The 25,090-nt window shown below is 44.2% G+C and overlaps 1 protein-coding gene across 1 annotated transcript in view; it reads right to left on the bottom strand.

Moving 5' to 3' along the window:
- Positions 1–21,501, bottom strand: part of phldb1b (pleckstrin homology-like domain, family B, member 1b) — a 102,390-nt gene extending 80,889 nt beyond the window's left edge. The window contains 4 exon segments of the mRNA XM_085371597.1: positions 350–520; positions 1,852–1,975; positions 6,201–6,302; positions 21,404–21,501. Coding sequence (XP_085227723.1) covers positions 350–520; positions 1,852–1,975; positions 6,201–6,260 — 355 coding nt within the window. The 5' untranslated portion in view covers positions 6,261–6,302; positions 21,404–21,501.
- Between the last annotated feature and the right edge of the window lie 3,589 nt (positions 21,502–25,090).

The raw sequence follows: 25,090 nt of genomic DNA, 5'->3' as shown, positions 1-25,090 counted from the left end.
GTCGCGATGGTCCCTTCAGTTGTGTTACTACTCTATGTGTAGACAGACGAGCTAGTTAAGCTGTCCAGTTAACCCTTGTGTTTATCTTTCGTACACACTCAGTTAACTCCCTAACCCGGGAACCTCGGGGTCCTCCTCCTTTAAAAACTCACACTGAGCATTTGATCCAACAGACCTGCAGCCAGACTCTCTGACTCACAGTTACTGGGATTGTGCACATCAGCAGGCCGCTGAAAGCGCCAAGTTAAAGAGAAACCATGGATCCTTTACTACACTGGGAAACATCAATCCTACTAAAACTGCACCAAAAGCAGAATGTATCGTGGGACGTGGCTGAGCCGGCTCCTACCTTGTGACAGGCGAGTGGGCTGTCTAATCTGGATGGCATCAACAGCACAGAGGTTCCCACAGGGGTGCAGCGTGATAACCCCCGACCTGTTCTCTATGTAGCAGTGCTGAGCTGCCACACCAGGACCCTGGATGCTGATGTCCATGGGACCATGACCCAGAGTGGTCCGGCCTGAGGGAAGGAACAAGTATGAGGCTTCGATTTCATGCTGTGCCACAGTGAGAGTGATCAGTAGTAGCACCGACAGATCGTTCAGTCTCATTTCACATTTTTACCACAGTTTTAAAAAACTCCACTTTTTAGGCTCTCCACCCTGCTGCTCCCACGGCGACCGCTCTCATGAATGGCCTCCATTAGGGCATTACAGTAATCAATGCGACTGGTAATAAAAGCATGCATCAGCATCTCCGTGTTGGCCCGAGAGAGAATAGGGCGACTCTGGGGATAAAACCAAGCTCAGAGTCAAAAATAACACCCAGGTTTTTCACTTGTAGCGAAGGACATAGTGAAAATGCCTCTAATTTAGACAAGAGTTTCTCTCTCTGAGCCTCGGGACCGACGATTAAAACTTCAGTTTTGTCCTGGTTAAGCTGTAAAAAGTTTTCTGCCATCCAAGATCTTATATCTAAAATACAGTTAAAAAGGGCATCCATTGGTCCGGTGTCATCAGGAGACACGGAGATGTACAGCTGCGTGTCGTCAGCGTAACTGTGGAAGTTCACTCCATGCCTCCTGATGACACTGCCGAGAGGCAGCATATACAAATTAAAAAGTACAGGGCCTAGAACCGACCCTTGGGGCACACCTCATGTCATTCTATGGATCTTAGAGGAGCATGTATCCATACTCACCATAAAAGATCTGTCAGAGAGACAGGAAGTGAACCAGTTGTGTACAGCACCAGAGAGGCCCACCATGTGTTTCAGTCTGTTTAAAAGAATAGTGTGGTCTACTGTATCAAAGGCTGCGCTTAGATCCAGTAGCACCAGGACTGAGAGCTTTTGGGCGTCCCAGTTACATCTAAGATCATTTAAAACCTTTAGGAGAGCCGTCTCTGTGCTGTGGTTCACCCTAAATCCAGACTGGAATATCTCCAGGATCTGTCTGTCATTCAGAAAGTCAGTAATCTGAGTAAAAACAAGTTTTTCTAAAATTGTACTTAAAATGGTGAGTTGGATACAGGTCTGTAGTTATTAAAATCATTACAATCCAAACTGCTCTTCTTCAGAAGGGGCCTCAGCACCGCCATTTTACAGGCAGCAGGGAAGACACCCAACTGAAGAGAGCAGTTCATCATGTGTAAAAGCTCAGCTTCTATGGGAATGTGGCATTAACGCTACATCAGTGAAGAACCAGTTCTTTATGAACCAAACATAAAGTTAGTGACCACAGCCTGACGACGATGGCTCTGTATGGCTGCACCTCTGCACACCTGCTGTTCAGGTACCCTTTACTCCCACTGCTAACTAATGTGACGGTTGGTGTTAAGGCAGTGCTCTCACCCTCAGGCAGGGGCAGCAGGGTGATGGCTGTGCTTAGCCGTCCACTCCCCAAGCTCACCAAGTGGGGGCGCTCTGCTTGGAACTTCAGCCCCTTTCCAGTCTCGATCAGGTCCAGCGGGGTGCTCTGCAGACAAACATTAACAGTGTGTGATGACTGTTTTTGGCACATTAAATAAACATCGGTCATGTGATTTAAAAGCATGCTCCTCGCCTCATGCTGCATGTTCTCTATCGCAAGAAGGGATTCTGATTGGCTGCTAGAGGTGTAATTAATTATACAAAATGCCATTACCATTCCATCTTTGAAGCGTCGGTATGTGTGGCCATGTGAAAGCACGGCAGCGTGCTGTGTTAGCCTGACAGAGCCGACCGTCTGTACCTCTGAACCCGAGGAGGTCACGCCGTGGCGTGTGTGTGGATGATAAAGTGCTGTGACTGGGACCTAACGGGAGATTGTTTCTCGTCCATTAGTCAAACTAATTGGTTTTGCACGTCACATAAAAGCACAGACGTGCAGCATCACAGGGGGCGGCCACAGAGGAGAGATGGCTCTTTTTGTTGCTTCACTCAGAGCCACAGAGGAGGCTGCTGTGGCTGTTTACATCATCCTCTGAGGGAGGTGTGCGCGTCGTCTTCCCCTCACAGCTCAGGCTGAAGCGGCTCCGTGCGCTCAGCTCGGCGAGGGGGAAGGGACGTCACCATGGCAACAGCGCTCCACAATTAAGAGACACGAAGCTCCTGGAGGGCGTTTGGCGAGCAAACCTGTGATGAGCACTTCAGCGCAGCGCAAGTGTCTTCTGCTCTGTAACCGTTAGCAGCACGGAGGCCTGACTGAGAGGCAGGAAAGCGCTCAGGCTCGATAGACGAGTTCTCACGGGACAAACCGAAGCTGTTGCGTGGAGCTCTTAGCTCGAGTTTTTCTGATAAACTCCCATGATGGAGAACTTCCTGCTCTGGTTCCCACGCTTTCTCACTGGTGACCCTGTGCATGGATAAAAATTCAGGTCCTGCTTTGTTTGTAGTGGTCAACATATTTGATGCACTGTTTGTTTAAAAGCATCTTTATTTCCCATTGGCTCATACATGTTCATGAAGGCCTGTGCAGAAGGATGTGCGGCTGTTTGGCACTATGTTTCTGTTCCAGTGTCATGATCAGCCTCGTGCACAGGAGCTGTAAATCTCGTAAGCGTCCCCGCCTGACATTCTTCTTCTCTTTGTCTTATTTTAGTAAATTGAACATTTTTCACTTCCTGCCTGTGTGTGTTTCCACTGTGTTCATTAGTTCATCCCAAACCTAATTACTTCTTTTCGTGAACTACATGTGACTGCATGAAGCTGTGGGAGAAGTGATTAAGTGCATGGAAGCTGATGTTGGGCAAAGCCAGCACATCATGCTTTCATGATTGAACACATTAACTTGTCTGAATGAGTGTCGGTCCACAACACTGTCCTTCACTGCACACAGAGTTAGTTTGAAGTCCCAGACACTGGGACTGGAGCAGTCCCAGTGTCTGGGACTTCACCTGTGCTCCACCTGTGCTGACAGGCAGCGTCTGACGTTGTTTTCACGGCTCTGTGGCAGCTCCAGTGTTGAAGGAGCTGCAGGAGTGTGGAGGCATTTACTGGCATTGATTTGCATTTTCAAACACTGCTGTGTCTGCATCTTTGTGTCCCACTTATGAGGCTGTGTGTTGTTTTTTTCATTCTCAGGACGAGACGAGTGACTCGCCGTCCTCTCGGCTGGTTAGCTAGCCAGGCGTGTCCTGATAGGATTATCTGATGGCGGGGGTCGGTGGGTAGAGTGGGGTCAAGTCTAAGAGGATTGCTGAGATAGAGGGCATCTTGCTTACGGCACTGGGAGAGCTTATACTGGGAGTGATGGGATGAGAGGGGTGGAGTCTGCAAGATGGCTTATCTGCTGTGTGCTGCTGCTCCCATGTGGAGCTCTCAGCTTCCTGCCTGCATGTGCAGGACACACTGTGATGTAATCTAAGAAGCTTCGTCTGTACATTAGTGAAGCTGTTGTGAGGTACCGCTGCTATCAGCAGACGTCCGCTCATTATATGGTCACATGTTTATTTGGGGGATTTTAAATGGATAACCTTGTTTACGTCTCTTTGACTTATTGATTTCTTTACTGCCTTTGAAGAGATGAATTCACTACAGGATCACTTTGTCACAGCAAATTCAACTAAAAATGACAAATCAAAAAAGTATCATCAATATCATCAGATGTTGGATTAAACTCATAAAATCTCTCTCAGCTCAATTTAAATAGCAGAAAAACATTTTTTCAACTGTGTTCAAAATATTGTTTCCTGGTTTTTGCTCATTTTTCTGTGAATTAACAGAATTAATTATTGTAGAAATGTGGAGACTAATGCCAACTTGTCTGAAAGGACAGTTCGGTTTCATTTCATTGCCGTGTCCTCTTGGAGTGATGATGAACGGTCCTGCACATAGTGGCTGCAGCCTCTGCAGGCGTCTCTGTGAAACACCAGTGCAGGACCTCAGAGCGCACAGGGAGAGTGCTGGGAGCTGTAAACTTTGGAAAAACCAAGACTCAGAGATTTGTTTCCTGCTTTGACTTCTTTGTTTCCTCTCCAGCAACAAAGCGGTTATTTGCACTCATCAGCTTTGTTGCAGAGACTTTAAGGAAAGAGGAGTCACACCGTGCTAATATCAGGCTGACACCCCCCAAACCAGGAAGTGAAATTCAGAAGTATAAGAAGCTGTTTTGCACAGGTGGGTGACATCGGCCCAGCAGCAATCTGCTGCTCAGTTTGACTGAGATATCTGCTGTGACGACTGTTTAAACAGAGATCGGCGTTCACGCTGCTGTGCTGAGCTGGGTGCTTTTGAAGAAATAAGAGATGAGTTTCTTGGTGGATGCTCACATTAAACATAACCAAAGTTTGAAATAATGTACAAATAACTGGGAGCCAAAAGCTCAGCCTTACACTGCTCATGGATCTTTATGATGTCATACAGAGCAGATATGAGGGGCAGCAGCCAGGCCCAGTGTGAGATACATGAGGAGTATTTTGAATGTCAAAGCTTCTGAAAAGATCTGCAGATGAAGACGAGTTCCCTTTAAACGTCTCTCATGTCTGCGGAGCACGTCTGCAGGAATCACTGAAGTTTAATCTCTAACTGGATATATGCACAGAAAAAAAGGAAAGAAGAACACCCCCCCCCTCCTTAATGCCTGCAGGATTTTTAGAAGCAGCAGGTGTGAAGCACAGACATCTAATCTGCGAGTCTGTCTAATTACTGCTTTACCCTCGCCAACATATGTGCTGCTGGAGCCGACCTCAGTGACACGGCAGCCTCTGTGCTTACGCTCCGTGGAGTCTCCATGCCAGGACACCGTCCCATCGCCCAGTGTGCCGACATTCAACATCAGAGGACGTCAGACGACGAGAGCGCCCTCTGTGTGTTTTTAAGAAGCTGCCACGTCTAGAAGAACGGTGTCCCAGGCCACATTACAAAGACTCCGACTCTAAACAGTCTCAATGCATCTCTGGCCTTAACAGCGACTAATAAATATGGCTAAATGAAGACTTTGTTCAGCAAGTGATCGCATCTAGAAAATGGCACTGAGGCTGTATGGTGTAATCTAATTACTAATTAAATGATTATGTTCTTGTGCTTCAAGTTCTTCAAAAACAAAAACAGTCTTTAATGCTCCCTGGAGCTACAGGACACAAATGTGCTCATTCAAAACTATCAAGTGTTTGGACTCTTCATGCTCACTCCTGTAATTATTGACCTTATTATTGACGTCCTCACCAAAAAACACAGTCCAGCTCGTTATGGCACAGCTGAACCCTGAGCACAGCGCTATGAATGATGCATAAATGACATGGGTTTGCCTCTGTTACTTCTTTGTATGTTAGAAGCCCCAGTGATGGATACTGCGTTACTGTTTAGTCTCCGATCGGTGCGCTATTTGAAGTCGTGCAGTGATGTGAAGTAAGGACTTCCCACAGGTGTGTTAAACCTAAAGTAACGAGCCCGTTTTACGACGTACAGATATTCGTGTAAAACTGTATGGAGTGAAACAGTTGTCAGAAAAAACTACTCAAGTAAAGTACAGATTAAAAACAAAGTTCTACTCTGCACTTGCACTTATTTCCCAGCTCTGGTTGTTTGTGGTTGGACGCTGTGGAGCTCCCACTGTAGGTCACAATGATAACACTGGATCTCAAGGTTAGTGTGGAGGTAAGGCGTCTACTTCTGTCTAACGTGCATGACACTGAATGAACCAATGAACAAAAATAAAACTCTGACTGACTCTTATTTCCATCTCACAGCACACACACACACACACGCACACACACATTTACCTGTAACACCTGGTGAGTTTGCCGTCCACACTCCGGCATGTTCCTGTTCAGGCGGTCCATATCCACTGAGCTGTCCACGGCTCCCTGCGACACATGAAGATCCTGAAAGAGGAAATGAGAACATGAGTAACAAACGTCGTCACGGCTGAGCTCATTTCTCAAACGTTAAAAAAAGGGAAAAACATTTCTGTTTTTGGAGTCCATGTCTAAGTAAAAGCTAAAAGCTTAAAAAGGTCCCAGACTCACACTTTGTTTCCACTACAGTTCATGAAAGTCTGAGCGCGCGTGTCGGGAATCCCCATCCCAACTCTGCCCTCACACTAATGCCTCTATAGGTGTGATTCATACTGTCAGCACACACACACACACACACACACACACACACACACACACACACACACACACACGCACACACACACACACACACACACACACACACACACACACACACAACAGATGGTAACAGATGGTTTAACACACACATTTAAACCTCTTGACACATTGACTGGAAATCTCCTCAAACACACACTCATCACATTTTATTCACGTCATTTTTGGGGTATTTCCATCAAGTCAGCACAGGATGGATGTGTATAAATAACGCTCCATGTCTATATTAGTGTATGTGTTAGACACTGCAGTCATTATGTGAGAAGCACAGAAAACCACACAGGAAAGGTTAGAAAACACATAATTATCCCAGAGTCTACAGAGCCAACCAGAGTCGTATGCAAGCCTAAAATGTTGTGCGTGATACGCTCTGCCTTCAGGATAACAAAGCACTGCTGCATTATCAGCGTGTTTGCTCTCCTGACAGACTGCGCAGCCTCGAGCGAGCCATAAAAACAGTAAATCACAAAACAGGCAGAAAATAAAAATAGCAAAGAGCTCTCAGCAAAGAGCTTTTGTGTAAAAAAACCAAACTCCTTTTTGAGCCTGAAGAAACACTTTGTTCCTCTTTTCTTGTTCGGTGAGAGGAACCAAGCAGCGTTTAAGTGTTCACCTGTCAGTGGTTGGCTCCAAATATAACCACTACCTTTCTCCAGTTGTCCAGCAAATGCATCGCCTGCATGGCACCACGCTGCTCCAGACTGACCGACCCAGCAAACCCAGCAGGGACTCGACTGTGAGCGGGACACCTGTGGCACTGCTCGTGACTTTAGCTTCTTCAGACTGTCTTTTTGTCCTGATCGTGGTCTTTTGTTTAAAGCTTCCCTTCACATAAACTCCCATTCAGAAGGTCAGACCTGTTGCTGCTTGCTCCACTAAGCGAAGACCTACATTCCTGACTGGCAGCACCAAAGTTGAAGATAGCAGGTAGATGAGTGTGTGTGTGTGTGTGTGTGTGTGTGTGTGTGTGTGTGTGTGTGTGTGTGTGTGTGTGTGTGTGTGTGTGTGTGTGTGTGTGTAAGCAATGATCAAAAGAACGGAAGAAAAAAGCAGAGAGTGAAGAATAATGTTTTGAAGTTGTTGAATCATAAAAAGTGGGGATGACTGTAATTATGCAAATATACCGTAATCCCCGACTGAAGAAGCACGAATAGAACAAACAGAGCGTGAAGAGCAGAGTACGGACACGCAGTCTTCAGTCCCACTTGAAGACACAAACGATGGCTTCTACATCACAGAAGTATAGGTGCATTATTCTGTGCAAACGCATAAGCTGCTAATGAGACTACGTCCAACCACGTCCACAGCACTGGCGTCAGGGCCTGCTGAAGAAGAGCTGCAGCCAGCAGTTTCTGAGCTAAAGCTGTGAGGAAGAATCCCAAACGTGCTGCTGGTTATGTGGAGGACGGAGTGCTGCCAACTCACTGTGCAGGTAAAGTGAATGCAGCCAGTGATAACTGTGCAGAACACACCGCTGAGCAGCATGCATGAGCTAAAGGTTTTTCTGTTTGGTATAAGTATCAGAATGACTTCATTCTCTGTAATGTAACATGTTACTTTCTCATTAGTTACCCTGTAATGTAACATGTTACTTTCTCATTAGTTACCCTGTAATGTAACATGTTACTTTCTCATTAGTTACACTGTAATGTAACATGTTACTTTCTCATTAGTTACCCTGTAATGTAACATGTTACTTTCTCATTAGTTACCCAGTAATGTAACATGTTACTTTCTCATTAGTTACCCTGTAATGTAACATGTTACTTTCTCATTAGTTACCCTGTAATGTAACATGTTACTTTCTCATTAGTTACCCTGTAATGTTACATATTACTTTCTCATTAGTTACCCTGTAATGTAACATGTTACTTTCTCATTAGTTACACTGTAATGTTACATATTACTATCTCATTAGTTACCCAGTAATGTTACATATTGATTTCTCATTAGTTACACTGTAATGTAACATATTTTCTCATTAGTTACCCTGTAATGTAACATGTTACTTTCTCATTAGTTACCCTGTAATGTTACATATTACTTTTTCAGTAGTTACCCTGTAATGTAACTAGTAACTGATTACTATAGTGAACAGCTGGTTAGAGTTCAGGGAACATAATGTTTGTTTCATCCTTCCTCTGCACAGGTGCAAACCATCTCAGGTGCTGATACATTCCTGTTTCTAATCCTGTCCATTCTGGTCACCATCTCCAAACCACACCTCAGAGCAGGTCATGTTACCATGTCAACCTTAACTTTCTTTGTGTCAGAACTGGACACTCGTCTCCACCCTGCCTGAACTTTCTTCTTCACCTTTCTCATTTAAAGCCATCCACCTTCACCACCTCTCACCCTTGTACCTTAGCTGTTACAGATGTCTCTCTCTCATTCATACACATGTAACCTGTCATGTTTTTGAAAAAGAAAGTTAAGTACAAAGCTGTGTTAACCTGTCCATCCGGCCCCACCTCCTCTCCTTGCCATCACATGACTAACTCATTTATATGTTCAATTTCCGTTTCTGTTTTTCCTATTTCCGTTTCTGTTTTTCCTATTTCCATTTTCTTTTTTCCTATTTCCATTTCCGTTTTTCCTATTTCCATTTTCTTTTTTCCCCATTTCCGTTTTTCCTATTTCCGTTTTTCCCATTTTTGTTTCTCCTATTTCCGTTTTTCCTATTTCCATTTTCTTTTTTCCTCATTTCCGTTTTTCCTATTTCCGTTTTTCCTATTTCCGTTTCCGTTTTCCTATTTCCATTTTCTTTTTTCTCCATTTCCGTTTTTCCTATTTCCGTTTCCGTTTTTCCCCTTTTTGTTTTTCCTATTTCCGTTTTTCCTATTTCCGTTTCTGTTTTTCCTATTCCCATTTTTGTTTCTCCTATTTCCGTTTTTCCTATTTCCATTTTCTTTTTTCCTCATTTCCGTTTTTCCTATTTCCGTTTCCGTTTTTCCTATTTCCGTTTTTCCTATTTCCGTTTTCATTTTTCCTGTTTCCGTTTTCATTTTTCCTGTTTCCGTTTTCATTTTTCCTGTTTCCGTTTTCATTTTTCCCTATTTACGTTTTTTGTTTTTCCCCGTTTCTCCTATTTCCATTTTTCCCTATTTCTGTTTTTGTTTCTCCTATTTCCGTTTTTCCTATTACCATTGTGTTTTTCCTATTTCCGTTTTTCCTATTTCCATTTCCGTTTTTCCTATTTCTGTTTTCCGTTTTTCCTATTACCGTTTTCCGTTTTCCCTATTTCCGTTTTTCCTATTTCCGTTTTCTGTTTTTCCTATTTCCGTTTTTGTTTTTCCTATTTCCTTTTCCGTTTCTGTTTTTCCTATTTCCTTTTCCGTTTCCGTTTTTCCTATTTCCATTTCCGTTTTTCCTATTTCCATTTCCGTTTTTCCTATTTCCATTTCCGTTTCCGTTTTTCCTATTTCCATTTTCGTTTCCGTTTTTCCTATTTCCTTTTTCATTTTTCCTATTTCCATTTTCGTTTTTCCTATTTCCGTTTTCTTTTTTCCTATTTCCGTTTTCATTTTTCCCTATTTCTGTTTTCATTTTTACCCTTTTTCCATTTTTGTTTTTCCCATTTCTTTCTCCTATTTCCGTTTTTCCTATTCCCATTGTGTTTTGTGTGAACAAGCTGTTGCCACTAAGAACATCCAGTTCACAGTAGTGATTTAACAGGGACGCTCTGATAAAGACCCCACACAGACCATCACAACGACCGACAGATGAAACCTCATCAGCGATGAAGAGTGAACACTGATCGTCTCATTAAGTTAATATTCTACTGAGTGCTGGTATAGATGTGGATGTTAATCTGACAAGTACACAATAACACAGTCATGCTGTTATTGAGCTCAGCCAATCACAACACTGCGAGTCTTCAAATAAAATACCACAGAAAATGTGGAAAAGTACAACAACGTATCGTCATTTACTTAGATTCTGACAAGATTTCCTGTTTCGTTGTTACATTTTCTGCTCTCCATTTAAATGCCACTGTGGAGCATGGTGTTAGCTCCCTCCACTTCAAAGGCCATTTCTCTCAAACCGTGAGATGAGGGGGGGACACAACAGCGGCTTTTCTTTCTCTCGAACTCTGAGTGGAAACACAAAGAACTCTCCATCTTTCGATCCCTCACTCTTCCTCTCATGCCAGGACAGAAAGGCTGACATTGTTTTCTGATGAGCAGATATAGCTCTCACACATGAGGGAATCTGGTTTTTGATGAGGTTGTAAAAAGTGGGGGAGGGAAGCTCCCCAAATAGCTGGAATACAAAAGTGTCAAAGCATTCACAGCATGCCAAGTAGATGGAGGGTAAAAGTATGAAATAGGTAGACGACATGCCGATACATAATAGATGAGAAAAAAAGAAGGTAAAATACAGCAACGCTGGAGACGAGCTATTTTCACACTGCAGAGTTTGGCTGTGAAAGAGTTCGTCCTCTCGGGGGTGCAACTAACAATCTAGCTGAGAATGGTGGCGCTAAAAATATGGCCAGGTTTACCAGTATCACTCAGTACAGTGTGGCTAGTAGCTAACTCAACAACAGTCTGGGCTCCTCTCCAACAAACGGATGATTTAAACAGTCTGGGCCTTCTCTGAGAATGCAGAGATAATCAGGAATGTGAAGACTGACAAAAGTGAGGGGGGCTTTATGCTCATCAAAGGACAGCGTCCATCCAGCACTCTGTTAGCCTAACATCACGTAGCAGATATTACTCTATGAACAGACCCGCGCTCATTTCATCCAATAAAAACAATTTCCCTGTGGTTATGAGCCATAGATCAGACGTCTCTGACAGGTTTTTCGCTCTCTGCTTCTGTGTTACAACACTTGATCTCTCCACTTAAAAGAAATATGATACATTTCATTAATTGTGCTGTTTCAGTTTATTGAGTTGACGAGCTCTTGAAAGACATTAGTATTTATTATGTCCATTAAACACAAAATTGCAACAAAATGGGAAATGATACAAAAAATTGTTGCTTTCTGTCAGTAGTTGTTTTTGTTGGTTTCACATTAGCATTAGCTATTTTAATGCTAAAGCTAATAAAGGTTAGTCAAAGCAACAACAACAAGCTGAAGGCTAAAAGTGAGAGAACGATGCAAACATGTTTTTATTCTTTCATCTCTGTCATGCTGTGCACTATGGGGCGCCGTTTATAAAGTGAAACATGCTGAAATTAACAGCAACATTTTTCCACATTTAGCTCAAAACCTTACAAAAACATATTTTTTCGAGTAATTTTTTACAACATTTAGTAAAATATTTGCAACTTTTCATCAAATGTTAAATGTTAAATCTAAATGTTAAATATTAAATCTAAATATTATATTTAAATCTAAATGTTAAAAGTTAAAATGTTACGAGACGGTTGGCAACTCTACTAACTAACCTTATGAACAAAATAAAGTTCAACATCAGTAACATAGCACCACCCAGCTGTATAGAAACCCCGTCATGCTAGCTAGCACGCAGTACGAAAAAGTCAGCATAACAAAAATAAACTCCACCTAAACTTGATTTATATCTGACACAGACTGCAGGTCATAACTTCTTACCTGAAGTTCACCTGACACTCGCACCGGCGGCCGCCTCGGGTCTCTCCTCCTGCCTCCCCTCCTGCCTCCCCTGAATACTTGATACTTGAATACCTGTTACTGAATCTGTGGAAGCTCCGCGATGCCACCACACGAAGTAACGAGTAACGAGCCTATCTAAATCCCAGTAACGAGTAACGCGTTCATGATTTTGGCATAATAACTAGTTACCGTGCTCGTTACCACAATAATAACGTAGTTACTGTAACGAGTTACTTAATAACGCGTTAGTCCCAACACTGGTGAGGACACCTCGAGCCCTCTGTTTGGGTACTGGACGTTACAATGTTGTTTCTTTAACAATGTGATTACCTGCTGTTTGTAGCAGGCAGCAGCAGTTAGGAGTAAAGTCCCCTAACCCGTCTGTAGGACCTTTCTACAGGTGTTTAAGCTACATCTGTACTTCAAGGGTAACTTTATTAAAACTAATGTGAAGGAATGCCAAGCAGTTGATATGGAGGTAGCGAGCTAGCAAATGATATAAATTGTTCTCACCACTCAGTCTTCTGACCACAGCAGGACTAAGCTAATCAGTTCTGCCACATCAGTGTAGGACCTGATTTCAATAAACACATTCATTAGGGGAAAAAAACAAACTGCAATGGAAACGGACAGGATGTCTGACTCAAGAGGAAACTGAATATAAAATGAACACTTCTGTCTGATGTCATGCTAAGAGTGGGAGGAAGCTGTTTTTAAAGTAGTTGTTGATACGTTCTTGTCGAATGGTGCGTTACACATGCTAAAGTCAGAATAACGCTCTCTCACTGACTTAAAGACCCTGTTTTCAGATTTAAACCCAGAGGGTGCAGAGACTGACACCTGCCTTTGATTCTAACTACACTGACAGCTCGTGCTACACACAGCAGGTTGGATCATGTGTTTGAATGTGTTGGCTTGAGAATAGATGCAGTCTGTAGCCACAGGCAAGACACTGTGCTGAAGGGAAGTTTATGATCACGTGTTGAAATGCTGGAAACAGCAACAGCACATAAATGAATGGAGGGGAAGGAGTGCAGGTGTGCCACAAACATCCTTACAAACACACCTGGTCGCTTTGATGACAAAGTATCCAACACCACAGTAAAGACAGCAATAATCCCATCCAGTCCTTACTCCTTAAGCAGCTGTGCTCTGTAAACCAAACTCTTTTCATAATCTGAGATCAAAACTCGCTTTTTGTTCTCTGACCTACAAAAGACTTCTCCAACATCTTTATGCATGCTGCACACAGCTACATACCACTGCTGCCTCCGCTCAGAGGTAATGTCAGGTACTTTTGATTGTGAACTTTACCAACACATAATAATAATACTCAGTTATTTACTCAGCATGTTGTTGTGTCACCAGTCCTACAGCCTTGACAAACAGCTCATTTTTGCACTAAACACTGATAAACAATTAAATTATTTACCTCCTGCTAATGTTCAACTAACAGGTTCCAGTGTGGGCTGGACTGGACCTACAAGATTAACACATAACACACTTATGATATACTGTAATACTGGCTCATTTATATAGTGCTAGATCACAGCAATAGTCACCTTTGACCTCTATGCCAATTACAAAGAGGAACATATAATACTGTTTCATTCGTTTACGTCTGCCCTCTCAGTGACAAGCAGCCTGCTGTAAAACAGACGAAATAAGGAGCTTGGAAAGAAAAGCATCTGGACTTCTTTACGTTTGTTGAAGACGTTTCATCGAGATGCTTCTTCAGTTCAGTGGTGGAGAGTCCCAGATTTAAGCCCTATGGGAGTGTCCCCCCAGGAGGGTCATGCACCCCCTGTTGGTCCTCTGTCTAATCACAGGAGCCAAGGTGTGAAAACAGGTGTGGGTCACAATCAGCCAAGGTTTCAGGTGAAACCTAGCCCCGCCCTATCATGTGACTTACTGAGGTCAGACAGCTCAGGAAGTGAGTGGGCGTTTGAGCCCATAATGAATATTCCACTTGTATAAAAAGCTGACACTGTTATGTGCTGAGGGTGGTGACCAGTGTAAATCCTGTGTGAACATAACAGCACACATGATTCTGGTTTCCCAGAGCTGTGGGCTCCAACAGCCAGAGGACGGAGCCCATCGGGGGCCTGATGGACTCCGTATGAGATGAACGAATGAGGGCAGATGAGGAGCAACGTGAGGAAGAGATAGCAGGATGTCATTTCTCTCAAGCCTCTATCTTGTTCAGCCAGCTGCCACAGCGCAGCTCTGCTTCTGTCTTCTGGGCTCTGATAATGGAGTCAGCTGGCTAATCCTCCCCCTGCAGGGATATCCTTCCATGTCTTCTCTGTCTCTCCACCTTCCTTCACTAGACGCTCTCTTAATCATCTTTCCTTCTTAGAATGCTCTCAGGTTGCCCCTGGCTGCATGTTCTCTCACCTTTTCCTGCGTGGTTTATGCTAACTTTATATGTCATATATCTGAGAAATAATATGAAACAATACCCAGTGCAGTGGTTCTGCATGGTCTCATAAAACCTGCAAAAAGTCATGTTGCAAAATGTAGAGTTGGTTTTAGCAGTCGCATGAAATCGTCCGTCCTCAGGAAACCGGCGCTCCAAGATCACTCATGCCACTTCAAGCTGTTTACATGCTGTGGTGTTTGCTCTGCTGGATGGAGCCCAAGCCAAATGACACATTTTGTTTTTGGAGAGAAACGAAGGGCGGATCCAACGGCAGCATAAATGCTGTATAACAATCTGCAAATCAAGAGGAAAACTCCCTAAAAGGTTGACGCCGGCTCCACCGGACCCTCTTACATAACTGACCTGACCACTGACCATTAGCATCACAACAACAACGACAGTCTGCCTTTGTGGACACGTTATGTAACCAGATGTAACGTGACGTCATCTACAAAAACGTAATGAAGAGTCCACTTGAACTCTAGCTGCTCTGTTTGACTGAACAATTGTCCATTTATGCTAACAGGTCAAGCAGCTTTGCTAACTGCTGATAAAAGTGCTAATAAAGACAGAAGAGCACAAAGCAGGTCAGCACAACAGAGCAGACGTCCTGCCTAACATGTTTTTAACATGATGTGTCTGTACACTGGCACATGTTATGAAGAGGTCTGTAGACATAATAGGTTTTATTTCATAAAACAGACCAGCCTGCACAGGCACCACAGCTCCCACTTTGGTGCTGGCATTCAAACCCAGACCTAAACATAGCATTTACAAGTTTTACAAGGCGATCCTGAATAGCTCTGGTTAGAGGCGTCCTTACTTGTGGTGTTTCAGGGCTCGAAGAAACGACCGCTACAAAAGAGCTTCAAAGCGCTCTGACGGCTTCTGGAGCCACCAAACAACACAAAGGCTGAAACACCAGCTCAGTTTACACTCCTTAAAAATACGACACTTTTGGTGATGCAGACAATAAAAGTAATGAACTTTGGTGGTTTATTCAAACAGACTAACAAAAAGAGCTGCTCTGCATTAAAATGATCTCCGCGACTGTCCAAGCTTTACTTCTGAACAAGTAAAGCAGTGTTTGTGATGAAGGGCATGACGAAGGAGTTTAAAGACATCAGCAGCAGGAAGCGTGTGGAAGATAGAGGAAGACAAAAATACACAGAGACGCTTGGTTCTGCTGTCTGAGTGTCACTATATGTAGACTTCCTGTACAGCGAGACAAGCCAAGGTCCACTTCCTGTTGGTGGCACAGGCCAAGGTCGGGGTTAGCCTCTGCTGTGGGACCAGTCTGACCTCAAATATGAAAGTTTGTTATAATTTGGTTGGAGCTGTTTGGAAGAGCCGCTGCAGGGGTAACAGGGATCAAACTGCCTCCACGTGGTAACGATGCTTTTGTTTTTCCTCTTATGCTCACACTGGAATTACGGCCTTCTGCTGCACACGTCTGAAAACCAAAGTACAGATTACACCCGTGTGGGTGCAGAGTTTCTGAGCCTGAAGGTTGTTTACTTGTTTCTGGATTCTTGGTTCATTCACACAAATGAAAATTCACAAAGTGTTGTTCTGTTTTTCCTTGTTTTCATTTCTTTATTATTCTCTTATCTTTGGATGCTTTTTATTGGCAGCAGTTTGAGTTCTCTCTCGTCTTCCTGTTGGTGTTTGCTTAGTTTTCTTCTGAGTGTTAGTTTTACTGTCTCTGTCATCGTCTGATTGTCCTTTGGCATTTTAACTCCTTTCACTTGTGCCTCCCTCCCCTCCGATTGTGTATAAACAGTCCTGTCCTGGTTCTGCTCCTCCAGGAGCTGCCTTTCTTACCCTGGGATCAGCTGTTTTTATCCCTTTCTGTTTGTGGGGTTTTTCCTTGTTGGACTTTTTCTTGGGTTTTTAATCGGCTGTTAAAGCTAGCCTTCTTTTGTAATGTCTTGCATACTTCTCCTACTATCTGAGAGCTAGATTATTATATGGTGGCCATGCAGCAGCAGCAGGCTGCGCCCACGGCTCTGCCCTCCTGTACTGGCCCAGTGACAACAAGTAGCTGGTGGTTTTTACGTAGTGGTGAAAAAGCCTCATGCAAAGGCACTTAGGAGAGCATTCAGTGATGGGCCAGAGCACGGCTGACAGAAGAGTGAATATCAGTCTTACATTCATCCGCGCTCCAAATACATTTTAATGTTACTCAACCAATATTTTGACGTCGAGAATCTGCTGCTGGCAGTTTCTGTAGGCTTCTAGTCGTGGCTGAGAAACGGCTCCAACATGAAAGTTGAACCGAGGCCTTCAAGGTACTTCTTAAAGTAGTGGACCAACTGTTTCCTACAGAGCAGAGATTTCAGCACAGTGTTGGCCACAGTCGATGTGTGGGTAATGTTAGCTCATTTATAATCAGCACAGCCTCAGGTAGAATTATATTCAGCTGTTTCTCTAGAGTTAGATGACATAATGTGTGACTGCAAAGTGAATAACACTTGCTTCGTTTATGAGCACAGTTTCTGCCCGACCTGTGGCAGATACGTCTTCTGTCGTTATTTTTCACTTTGGTCGATAACGTAACCACAGAAATCTCATCTTTGAGTCACTGTTGGCTAAGCTCTGCCCCAAGTGTCATAAATATATTTAAACTGATGACTGTTTATTATATCTGAAAATAATTTAGAAAATAAATTGTCTCACAGGTTGTTCCAGTGCCCCCAAGAGGCCACAGCAAATGCACTTCAGTTTGTGGAAACAGAGTCGTTGCTTTTTCAGTGTTTTTATTGTAAACATGAGGCTCAGTTATCCTAAGCAAAACTTAATCTGCTTAGACAAGCTCCTCGGTGTCCTTTCACTGGTACAGCAGCAGATTTGTTTGTTTTTTAAAATAAGATTTGGTTTGGAAACCAAATGTGTGAGAAACTGGCTTCACAGCCCAGTGTTGTTCAAATCAATGAATCGAAAACAACAACGCTCCAGGGCTGATTTTTTTTTTGCAGAATAAAGATCATTCATATTTATCGCTTGGCCAATGGCACGTCCCATTTTTGGTCTAAATGATATTGTTCCACAGATAAAACCAAGCCAAGCGCCACACATATTAAAATGTAAATCTCTGCACACTGAGATCCTGCTGTAGCCCTTGTAGTCTGATAGCGTGCGTAAACACAGATTTATTATTCTGGCATGAAACGCTGCTTGCTGGAGGGACGCCATCATCAGCAGGCAGCTAAACACACCAGCTGTCGTGTGTTACCACAGAGCGGTAAGAACACACGCAGACACACACACAAGTGGTAGAAGATGAGGGCAAAGTGAAAGAGTCTGACGTAGTGCGGCGGCTCTAAATGCTCCGTCATTCCCAAAGAAAACAAACCAATAAAGGTGACGCTATGGCTGCTGCCCCGGTGGGACAAGTGGGACAAGCAAAAAATGAACGCGTGTTCATGCTATAGCTAGCTGCGGCTAGGCTAACAGAAAAACGATGGAGATGTGGAATCAGGGTTAAGTTGTTCTCAGCCTAAAACCAAACTTCAGTCACAGGAATATGAAGGATCCACAACATGAGGCTGCTCACGTGTTTCTGAGCAGCTCGATGTCCACAGTGAAGCTGAAGAGCCCGAGACTGACAACCGCAAAGGGTTTTGGGGATCGTGTCCATTAAAAAAAGCACGAGACACCTGGATGCACAAACAGGGTCTTTATGTCATCGTGCATCTACCAGCGTGCCCTTTGGCACGAACACCATTGTACCAGCTGACGGTGTTGCACAGCCTGATGCTCAGGTGACTGCAGATGATTGCTGGTTACACCGAACAAACAGCAGACATGAAAAACTGTGTTTGTCATCAAAGTGTGAAACTGCATCTCAGCAGCTGTGAGGATCAGAGGGCTGTCATTATCACGTGCACATCTCCAGTGACAGCAGCGATGATACCTCAGGGCATCCGTGTTGTCATTATCCAAACCACTGATCCAGCGCTGCTAAAAGGCAGCTCTGACTAAGGTGCAGAGCTGGACCCACAGCACAGATGACTCAGTGTCTCTGGCTGCTGCTTTACTCCAACGTACGAGTGGAAGCAACTGCAAAACAACACATTTTTTACTTCTTTGAAAAGCGCCCTTGTGTTTGCTGCAGTAAGTTGTTGATTCATTGCCATTGTCCCACCGAGTTTGTCGGCTCATATTTTCCACTTGCTTGCGAGTTGTACAGGAATACTGCACCGGATGCTGGAAAGGTTCAGAGAGCTGAAAGTTTCAGTGAAACAACCGAAACGAGGAGAGAACGTCTTCCATTTAGGGCAACAAGGCTCAGGGATTGGCTGAAGGAGTACAAAAATAGCTCTTAATCTGTGGTCCTCACAGTCACAGCATTGGAATAACAAATTACTGAGGTGCCGTTTCTTTAGGTACACTCTTCTTTAGGTTTCCCACGGGCATGTTCCTGTAACTCCACAGCAAGAAAAAGCTTCCATTTTCAGCATTTAAGACAATGAGAAATTCTCAGCTTTGGAAGCTGTTTGAATTACCAGGAGAGAGTAGCCATGCATGCCTGCTTCACTCAACACAAACAGCTGGTGACTGACAGAGACGGGCTTTTCCACGAACTCCTGATTTCTACAGTTTAGCCCTACACGAACAGCCTGCGTCACACAGCCAGCGGTCATTAAATGACATTATATGACAGTGAAGGCCTCTGCTGAGTGTGGCTGGATCAACATGTGTGCAATGTGACAAGCTTACCTTCACTGTTTTCATCATTTCTTCTGCTTGCTTTAGTGACTTTTAGTCTGTTTCTTCCCACCAAATCAATGCACAGATTGAAACTGGTTGACTAACATAACCAGTTCAAATATCCTGCTGCACGCTCAATCATCCAGGTAAGCAAATCCCAAATGGTTGATTCTGTTCATCTGGATAGTTATAGTTACTGGTCCAAGACGTCACTCATCCAGGTGACGTCTTGGACCATTCTGACTTTTTGGACCATTGATCAATGATCAATGGTTGTTGATCAATGCCAATTTGCATCTTAATGATCATAAGCTGACCTCCCAGCCCATCGTTCCTTCAGTGGGCTGGTTTCAGTTATTGTGTAAATGTCCTGTTTATAAGACTGGAGAAACCTGCAGTCAGCTGGATGATGATGAAACGTTTGTCCGAACTGAAAACGTCAGAATCAACCTTTTGGAAATGTGATTTTAGCCACATTAGAGTCCTAATAATAATTAACAGAACAGGATGCTCCTCTCCTTCATATTAACACAGACTTCTGCTGCCCAGCAAAGGTTTTAATGCAGTAGTAGAGTATAGTTAAAACATCGTAAGATATTTCTTAGTTTTGATCATATTTATTCTAGTAAACATCTTTTACACTCAGATGCTCTGTGATCAGGATCCTTTTTAGCTCTGATACCTGAGTATCTCGAGTCAGGTATCAGAAAGTAAAATGGTAAATGGCCTGTATTTATATAGCGCTTTACTCGTCCCTAAGGACCCCAAAGCGCTTTACACATCCAGTCATCCACCCATTCACACACACATTCACACACTGGTGATGGCAGCTACATTGTAGCCACAGCCACCCTGGGGCGCACTGACAGAGGCGAGGCTGCCGGACACTGGCGCCACCGGGCCCTCTGACCACCACCAGTAGGCAACGGGTGAAGTGTCTTGCCCAAGGACACAACGACCGAGACTGTCCAAGCCGGGGCTCGAACCGGCAACCTTCCGATTACAAGACGAACTGCCAGCTCTTGAGCCACGATCGCCCCATCTGGAGCGCTCATGTCCAAGGTGGAGGAGAAGAGGGGCGCAGGGGGAAGATCAGCGTGGTATTCCTTTGCTCAGTGGCTCTGCTGACTCTTGGCTCAGTGTTTCCCAAAGACAGGCATTCCAGGCTTGTGGGGACAAAGAGGCCCTTTGAACCGCAGTAATCCTCAGGAAGAGGATCGAGAGCGCCGCCGCCTGCTGCAGCGCGCTGGACGACGCACACCGAGGGTCGCACACGCTCAGTGGAGCACAAAACACGGAGCAGAACCACGTATGTGTGGCTGTGAGACTTAAAGCTGTTTGTTTAAAGCACCACAAGTTTGTTGATTTTAGGCATCTTCCCATTGCTTGTTATTTCAGTGCTGCTGTATCGGAACGACCAACATGTTGGTGGAGTCACAGTCGGGCTGGGGCCAATGGATGGTTGGCATGGTTACACAGAAGTGTGTGTGAAAACAGCCCATCCATCAGCTTATCTGACTCAGGGTCACAGAAGGGCCGGAGCCTATCCCAGCTGCCATGGGGCGAGAGCCAGGTAACACTCTGGACAGGTAACCACTGACATGCTCACCATGTTCATTTTATTAATCATAGACCCCACTAGAGTCTGAATGAAGGATGAGGCAGGGTCAGTGGCAGTACTCCAGTACTTTATGCTAACAAGACCTACGTGGATCTGATGACTTACTTTGTATAGTAACACTGTACAAATAAAATGTGCATCAAGTAATCAAATACTAATGTAATCTAAATATTACTGCAGGTAATAATTTTACTTTTAAAGGCAGCTTACACAGTAATGCATCAGTAATCAAACGACTATGGTATTGCACTCCTGGCTCAGTTTTTCTGGAGCATCTAATAAACAGTCTACATGACACCGACATCACAGCCTCACAAACAAAAAGCCTTAATGTCTGAAGGCCGACCCAGAAGCACCACCATCTTTAGGAGCAGGTCCAGACATCTTCCCGTTCGTCACCAGACAAACGCCACACCATGTGTCCGTCCCGCTGCCAGTCACTTCAACACGCATACATTTGCAGTGTCACTCACCCTTCCCTCCCTCGCTTTTGTCTTCGATGCTGTCCTTCACATGCTCACTCAAAACAAAGCTTCAAATCCATCCGGGAGCCGCGTCTTGAAAAGTCCTCCACCAGGCTCACTGTGAGCGAAGAACATTGTTGGTGGTAAACTATGAAAGGAGGGAGTGACACTGAGGGGGTGGAGGCTGGGGTAGGGTGGGGAGGGAAAGGAAGGGCAGCGAGCAGGAGTGGGGGTCTGGAGGCGGTGTGGGATATCCCTTTGAGTCATGGAAACTGATCCAAAGAGCAGACGAGCTCACACACAGCCAAACAGCTCTGTGTCTGTATTGTTCAGTCCTGCAGCCCCGCTCACTGTGAGACGCTCTGGAAACACTGACTGGATGCCCCTCAGTCACTCAGTGGAAAACATGGATAATGTGCTAATGAATGCACACGTTCTCTGTGCACTTTCTTCCCTCCTCACATATTAGATTAAAACAAAGGACTTTCTGTCCTGCATGAAGCAATGAGACATTTCTTTAAACGTGTTCTTAAAGGAGTTTTGCTTCAGCCTCTCACGTCTAATCTCACCCGTAACATGAACAGAAAGCCTCCTTTCACACTGTGGCATGCAAACGCTGGCTGCTCTGCAGGTATGACAGCTAACACAACTGTTGATTGTACATTTTACACCTGTGTGCAGAGATTATCAACACATCTGAAACTCAGTCCAGTCCTAACTCATGCACTAGCATCAGCTAATGTCTAAAAGAGAAGAGCGACGGCTCGGACTCCACCTGCCTATAAAAAGCAGATATGGACATTTTTAAACCGCACGCGTACGTCCTGTTTATTCTCCTCACTGCTTTCACATTAAAGTTTCATGTTGAGATCTCAGACACACCCTTCAGCATCAGAGAGCCTCACATAGGCAGGTGAAAGAGAGGAGCGCCACGAGCTCATCTGTGTCAGACAGTGGCCAAAAATCCTTTGTTGCCATGGTAACCCCTGTGGGAAAACTGCACGCGTGGGTTACAGCTGCAGCATGTTTCTCCCAGCTGGTCAGGAGAAATAATTATATTAGAAACCAACAAAATCTGTTCACGTCTGAGCGTGCGAGCATCAGAGCGAGAGGTAAGAGAAGAGAGAGGAAGCTGAAGTGAGGCGAGCGGGCTGAGAGTGATCATTCTTTGTTTTGGGATGAGCCGCTGGCCTGCAGGCACGCCGCACACAAAAGACAAAAGACAATGAAGGGAGGAGAGAAAGAAAGGGAAATTTGCAGAGGTCGTATCGCAGGCTGCGTGCACAAACAGCAGATCACCGAGCTGTGGGCGTAACCTCTGCCGACTGCTCTGTCGGACAGTCCATCATGTTAAACTGAAAGGCCGGTGCAGGTTCCACTGTGGTGGGTCAAAACGCTGACCTTTACGGGGTCATTCGATTCGACTACAACCTGGATCTTACCCGGGCGTCGTAGGTGTGTATGTGTGTAACTGGACCCTACCTCCTCCGTCATGGCTGCGACTAATCTGAATGAAACTTGGTTACACATACAAACACTATTAAGACACCTATGTTTTTCAGAAGCATTTGTTGTAAATGGCAGTTCTGTTGACTCTCGAAAACATCGTTCCCCTGCGTTTCTTCCACATGTCACATTCAACATACATCAACCACACGTAGCTTAATGGTCACACATGGTGGAACTTTACTCAACTCGCCACTAACTCTGGAATAAAGACGCAGCTTCCTCCACACTACTTCCTGTCAGTGCCGATAGCATCACACTGTACGATTACCTGTTACGATGGGCGGTTTGATCAAAGGTACTTTAACTGATCTGAAGATGACAGTCCTGGTTTACAGAAGTAAACACAGAGCCTGCCTCAGGAGGTTGATGTTGGTGGCACAGGTGTGTCACGCAGGAAGTCGTGGTTCGAGTCACGCTGGGACTGCTGCTTTAGCCTGCTCAGCCCGTGAGCTCAGCACCCTGGAACTTTCTGTTTTCAGCTTAATTTCACATTTTTCTCTTTCTGATTTGTTTTGTTGTTATTTGCTTTTTTACAGCTGTTGTAACTCACTGTGTTTTAGGGCTAAAGACTACTCGGAGAGGCGCCTGCGTTCCCCTAAACGTTATTTTTAGGCCTTCAGTTTAATCTGAGCAGATGCATCTCAGTCAGTTTATACTGTCCCAGGGGGTTTAAACCATGCTGTGGATGCGCCATTACCACAAACCCCTCCAGAAACCTGTGATGTAAACTGCTCGTCATATCTACTGCCATTGGCCGGTTCAGTGTGGTTGACTCCTCTGATGTACTTTTTAAATCCCTCGGTGAGAGAGTAACAGTTATAGTTACTGTTACTCAGTAACAGTTATTGTTACTCAGTAACTGTTACTGAGTAACAATAACAGTTACTGAGTAACAATAACTGTTACTGAGTAACAGTTATTGTTACTCAGTAACAGTTACTGAGTAACAGTAACAGTTACTGAGTAACAATAACTGTTACTGTTACTCAGTAACAGTTACTGAGTAACAATAACTGTTACTCAGTAACAATAACTGTTACTGAGTAACAGTTATTGTTACTCAGTAACAGTTACTGAGTAACAGTAACAGTTACTGAGTAACAATAACTGTTACTGTTACTCAGTAACAGTTACTGAGTAACAGTAACAGTTATTGTTACTCAGTAACTGTTACTGTTACTGAGTAACAGTTATTGTTACTCAGTAACAGTTACTGAGTAACAATAACTGTTACTGAGTAACAATAACTGTTACTCAGTAACAGTTATTGTTACTGAGTAACAGTTATTGTTACTCAGTAACTGTTACTGAGTAACAATAACTGTTACTGAGTAACAGTTATTGTTACTCAGTAACTGTTACTCAGTAACAATAACTGTTACTCAGTAACTGTTACTGAGTAACAATAACTGTTACTGTTACTCAGTAACAGTTATTGTTACTCAGTAACTGTTACTGAGTAACAATAACTGTTACTCAGTAACAGTTATTGTTACTAACAGTTATTGCCTCACAAATGTCAGCAAATTCCTGAAATCAGAAACAAAAGCGTGAGCTTTGTATTGTTTCTGTGATTGTGCAGCGTGTCTGAAACACCTGGACACGATCGCCAGGTAATCGACACACACAGATGATGCTAACTGCTAACACAGGCTCTATAAATCGGACTGAGGTCGATTACACTCAAGAAGCTTCCCACTGAGGAGCGCTCTGATGCTAACGGCCTGAATGTAACGGATGCTCTCATCACTGCTCCAAATCTGTAACCCACAACAGGCAGCATTCATTAATCTACTCACACGGGGTCTTGCACTGAGTTGCCACGAGACAGTATAATTTGTATGAATTATAAGGCTGTTACCGTCCTCTGCTGGTGAATGCCCAGCACAGTCGTCTCCTTCCACAAAACAAAGAAAATAAATCCAACACAGATCACGTTTGAGGTCAGGAGTATCGCTGTCAGCAAGAGTAGAGCTCCAGGAGCGTGTTCAGGTCCAACACGGCTGAAATCGGTATGAGAATGGGACTGGGTGGATGTTTGGGGGTGGATAGAGTGCCTCTGTCCTGGCCTGATTATGCTCTCCACAGAATGAGCTCACATAACAAAGGATTTATTATCACTAGCTGGAGAGTTGCTGCAGTGTGGGAACCCCGCGCTGCCGTTTCCTCTGCCAGGCACCCAGAAAG

This window comes from Diplotaxodon limnothrissa, linkage group LG14 (assembly GCF_057381915.1).
Source record: "Diplotaxodon limnothrissa isolate DT_005_m linkage group LG14, D_limnothrissa_male_GT1.1, whole genome shotgun sequence".
In the NCBI taxonomy this organism is placed as follows: domain Eukaryota; kingdom Metazoa; phylum Chordata; class Actinopteri; order Cichliformes; family Cichlidae; genus Diplotaxodon; species Diplotaxodon limnothrissa.
This window is presented reverse-complemented; position numbering and strand designations above follow the sequence as displayed.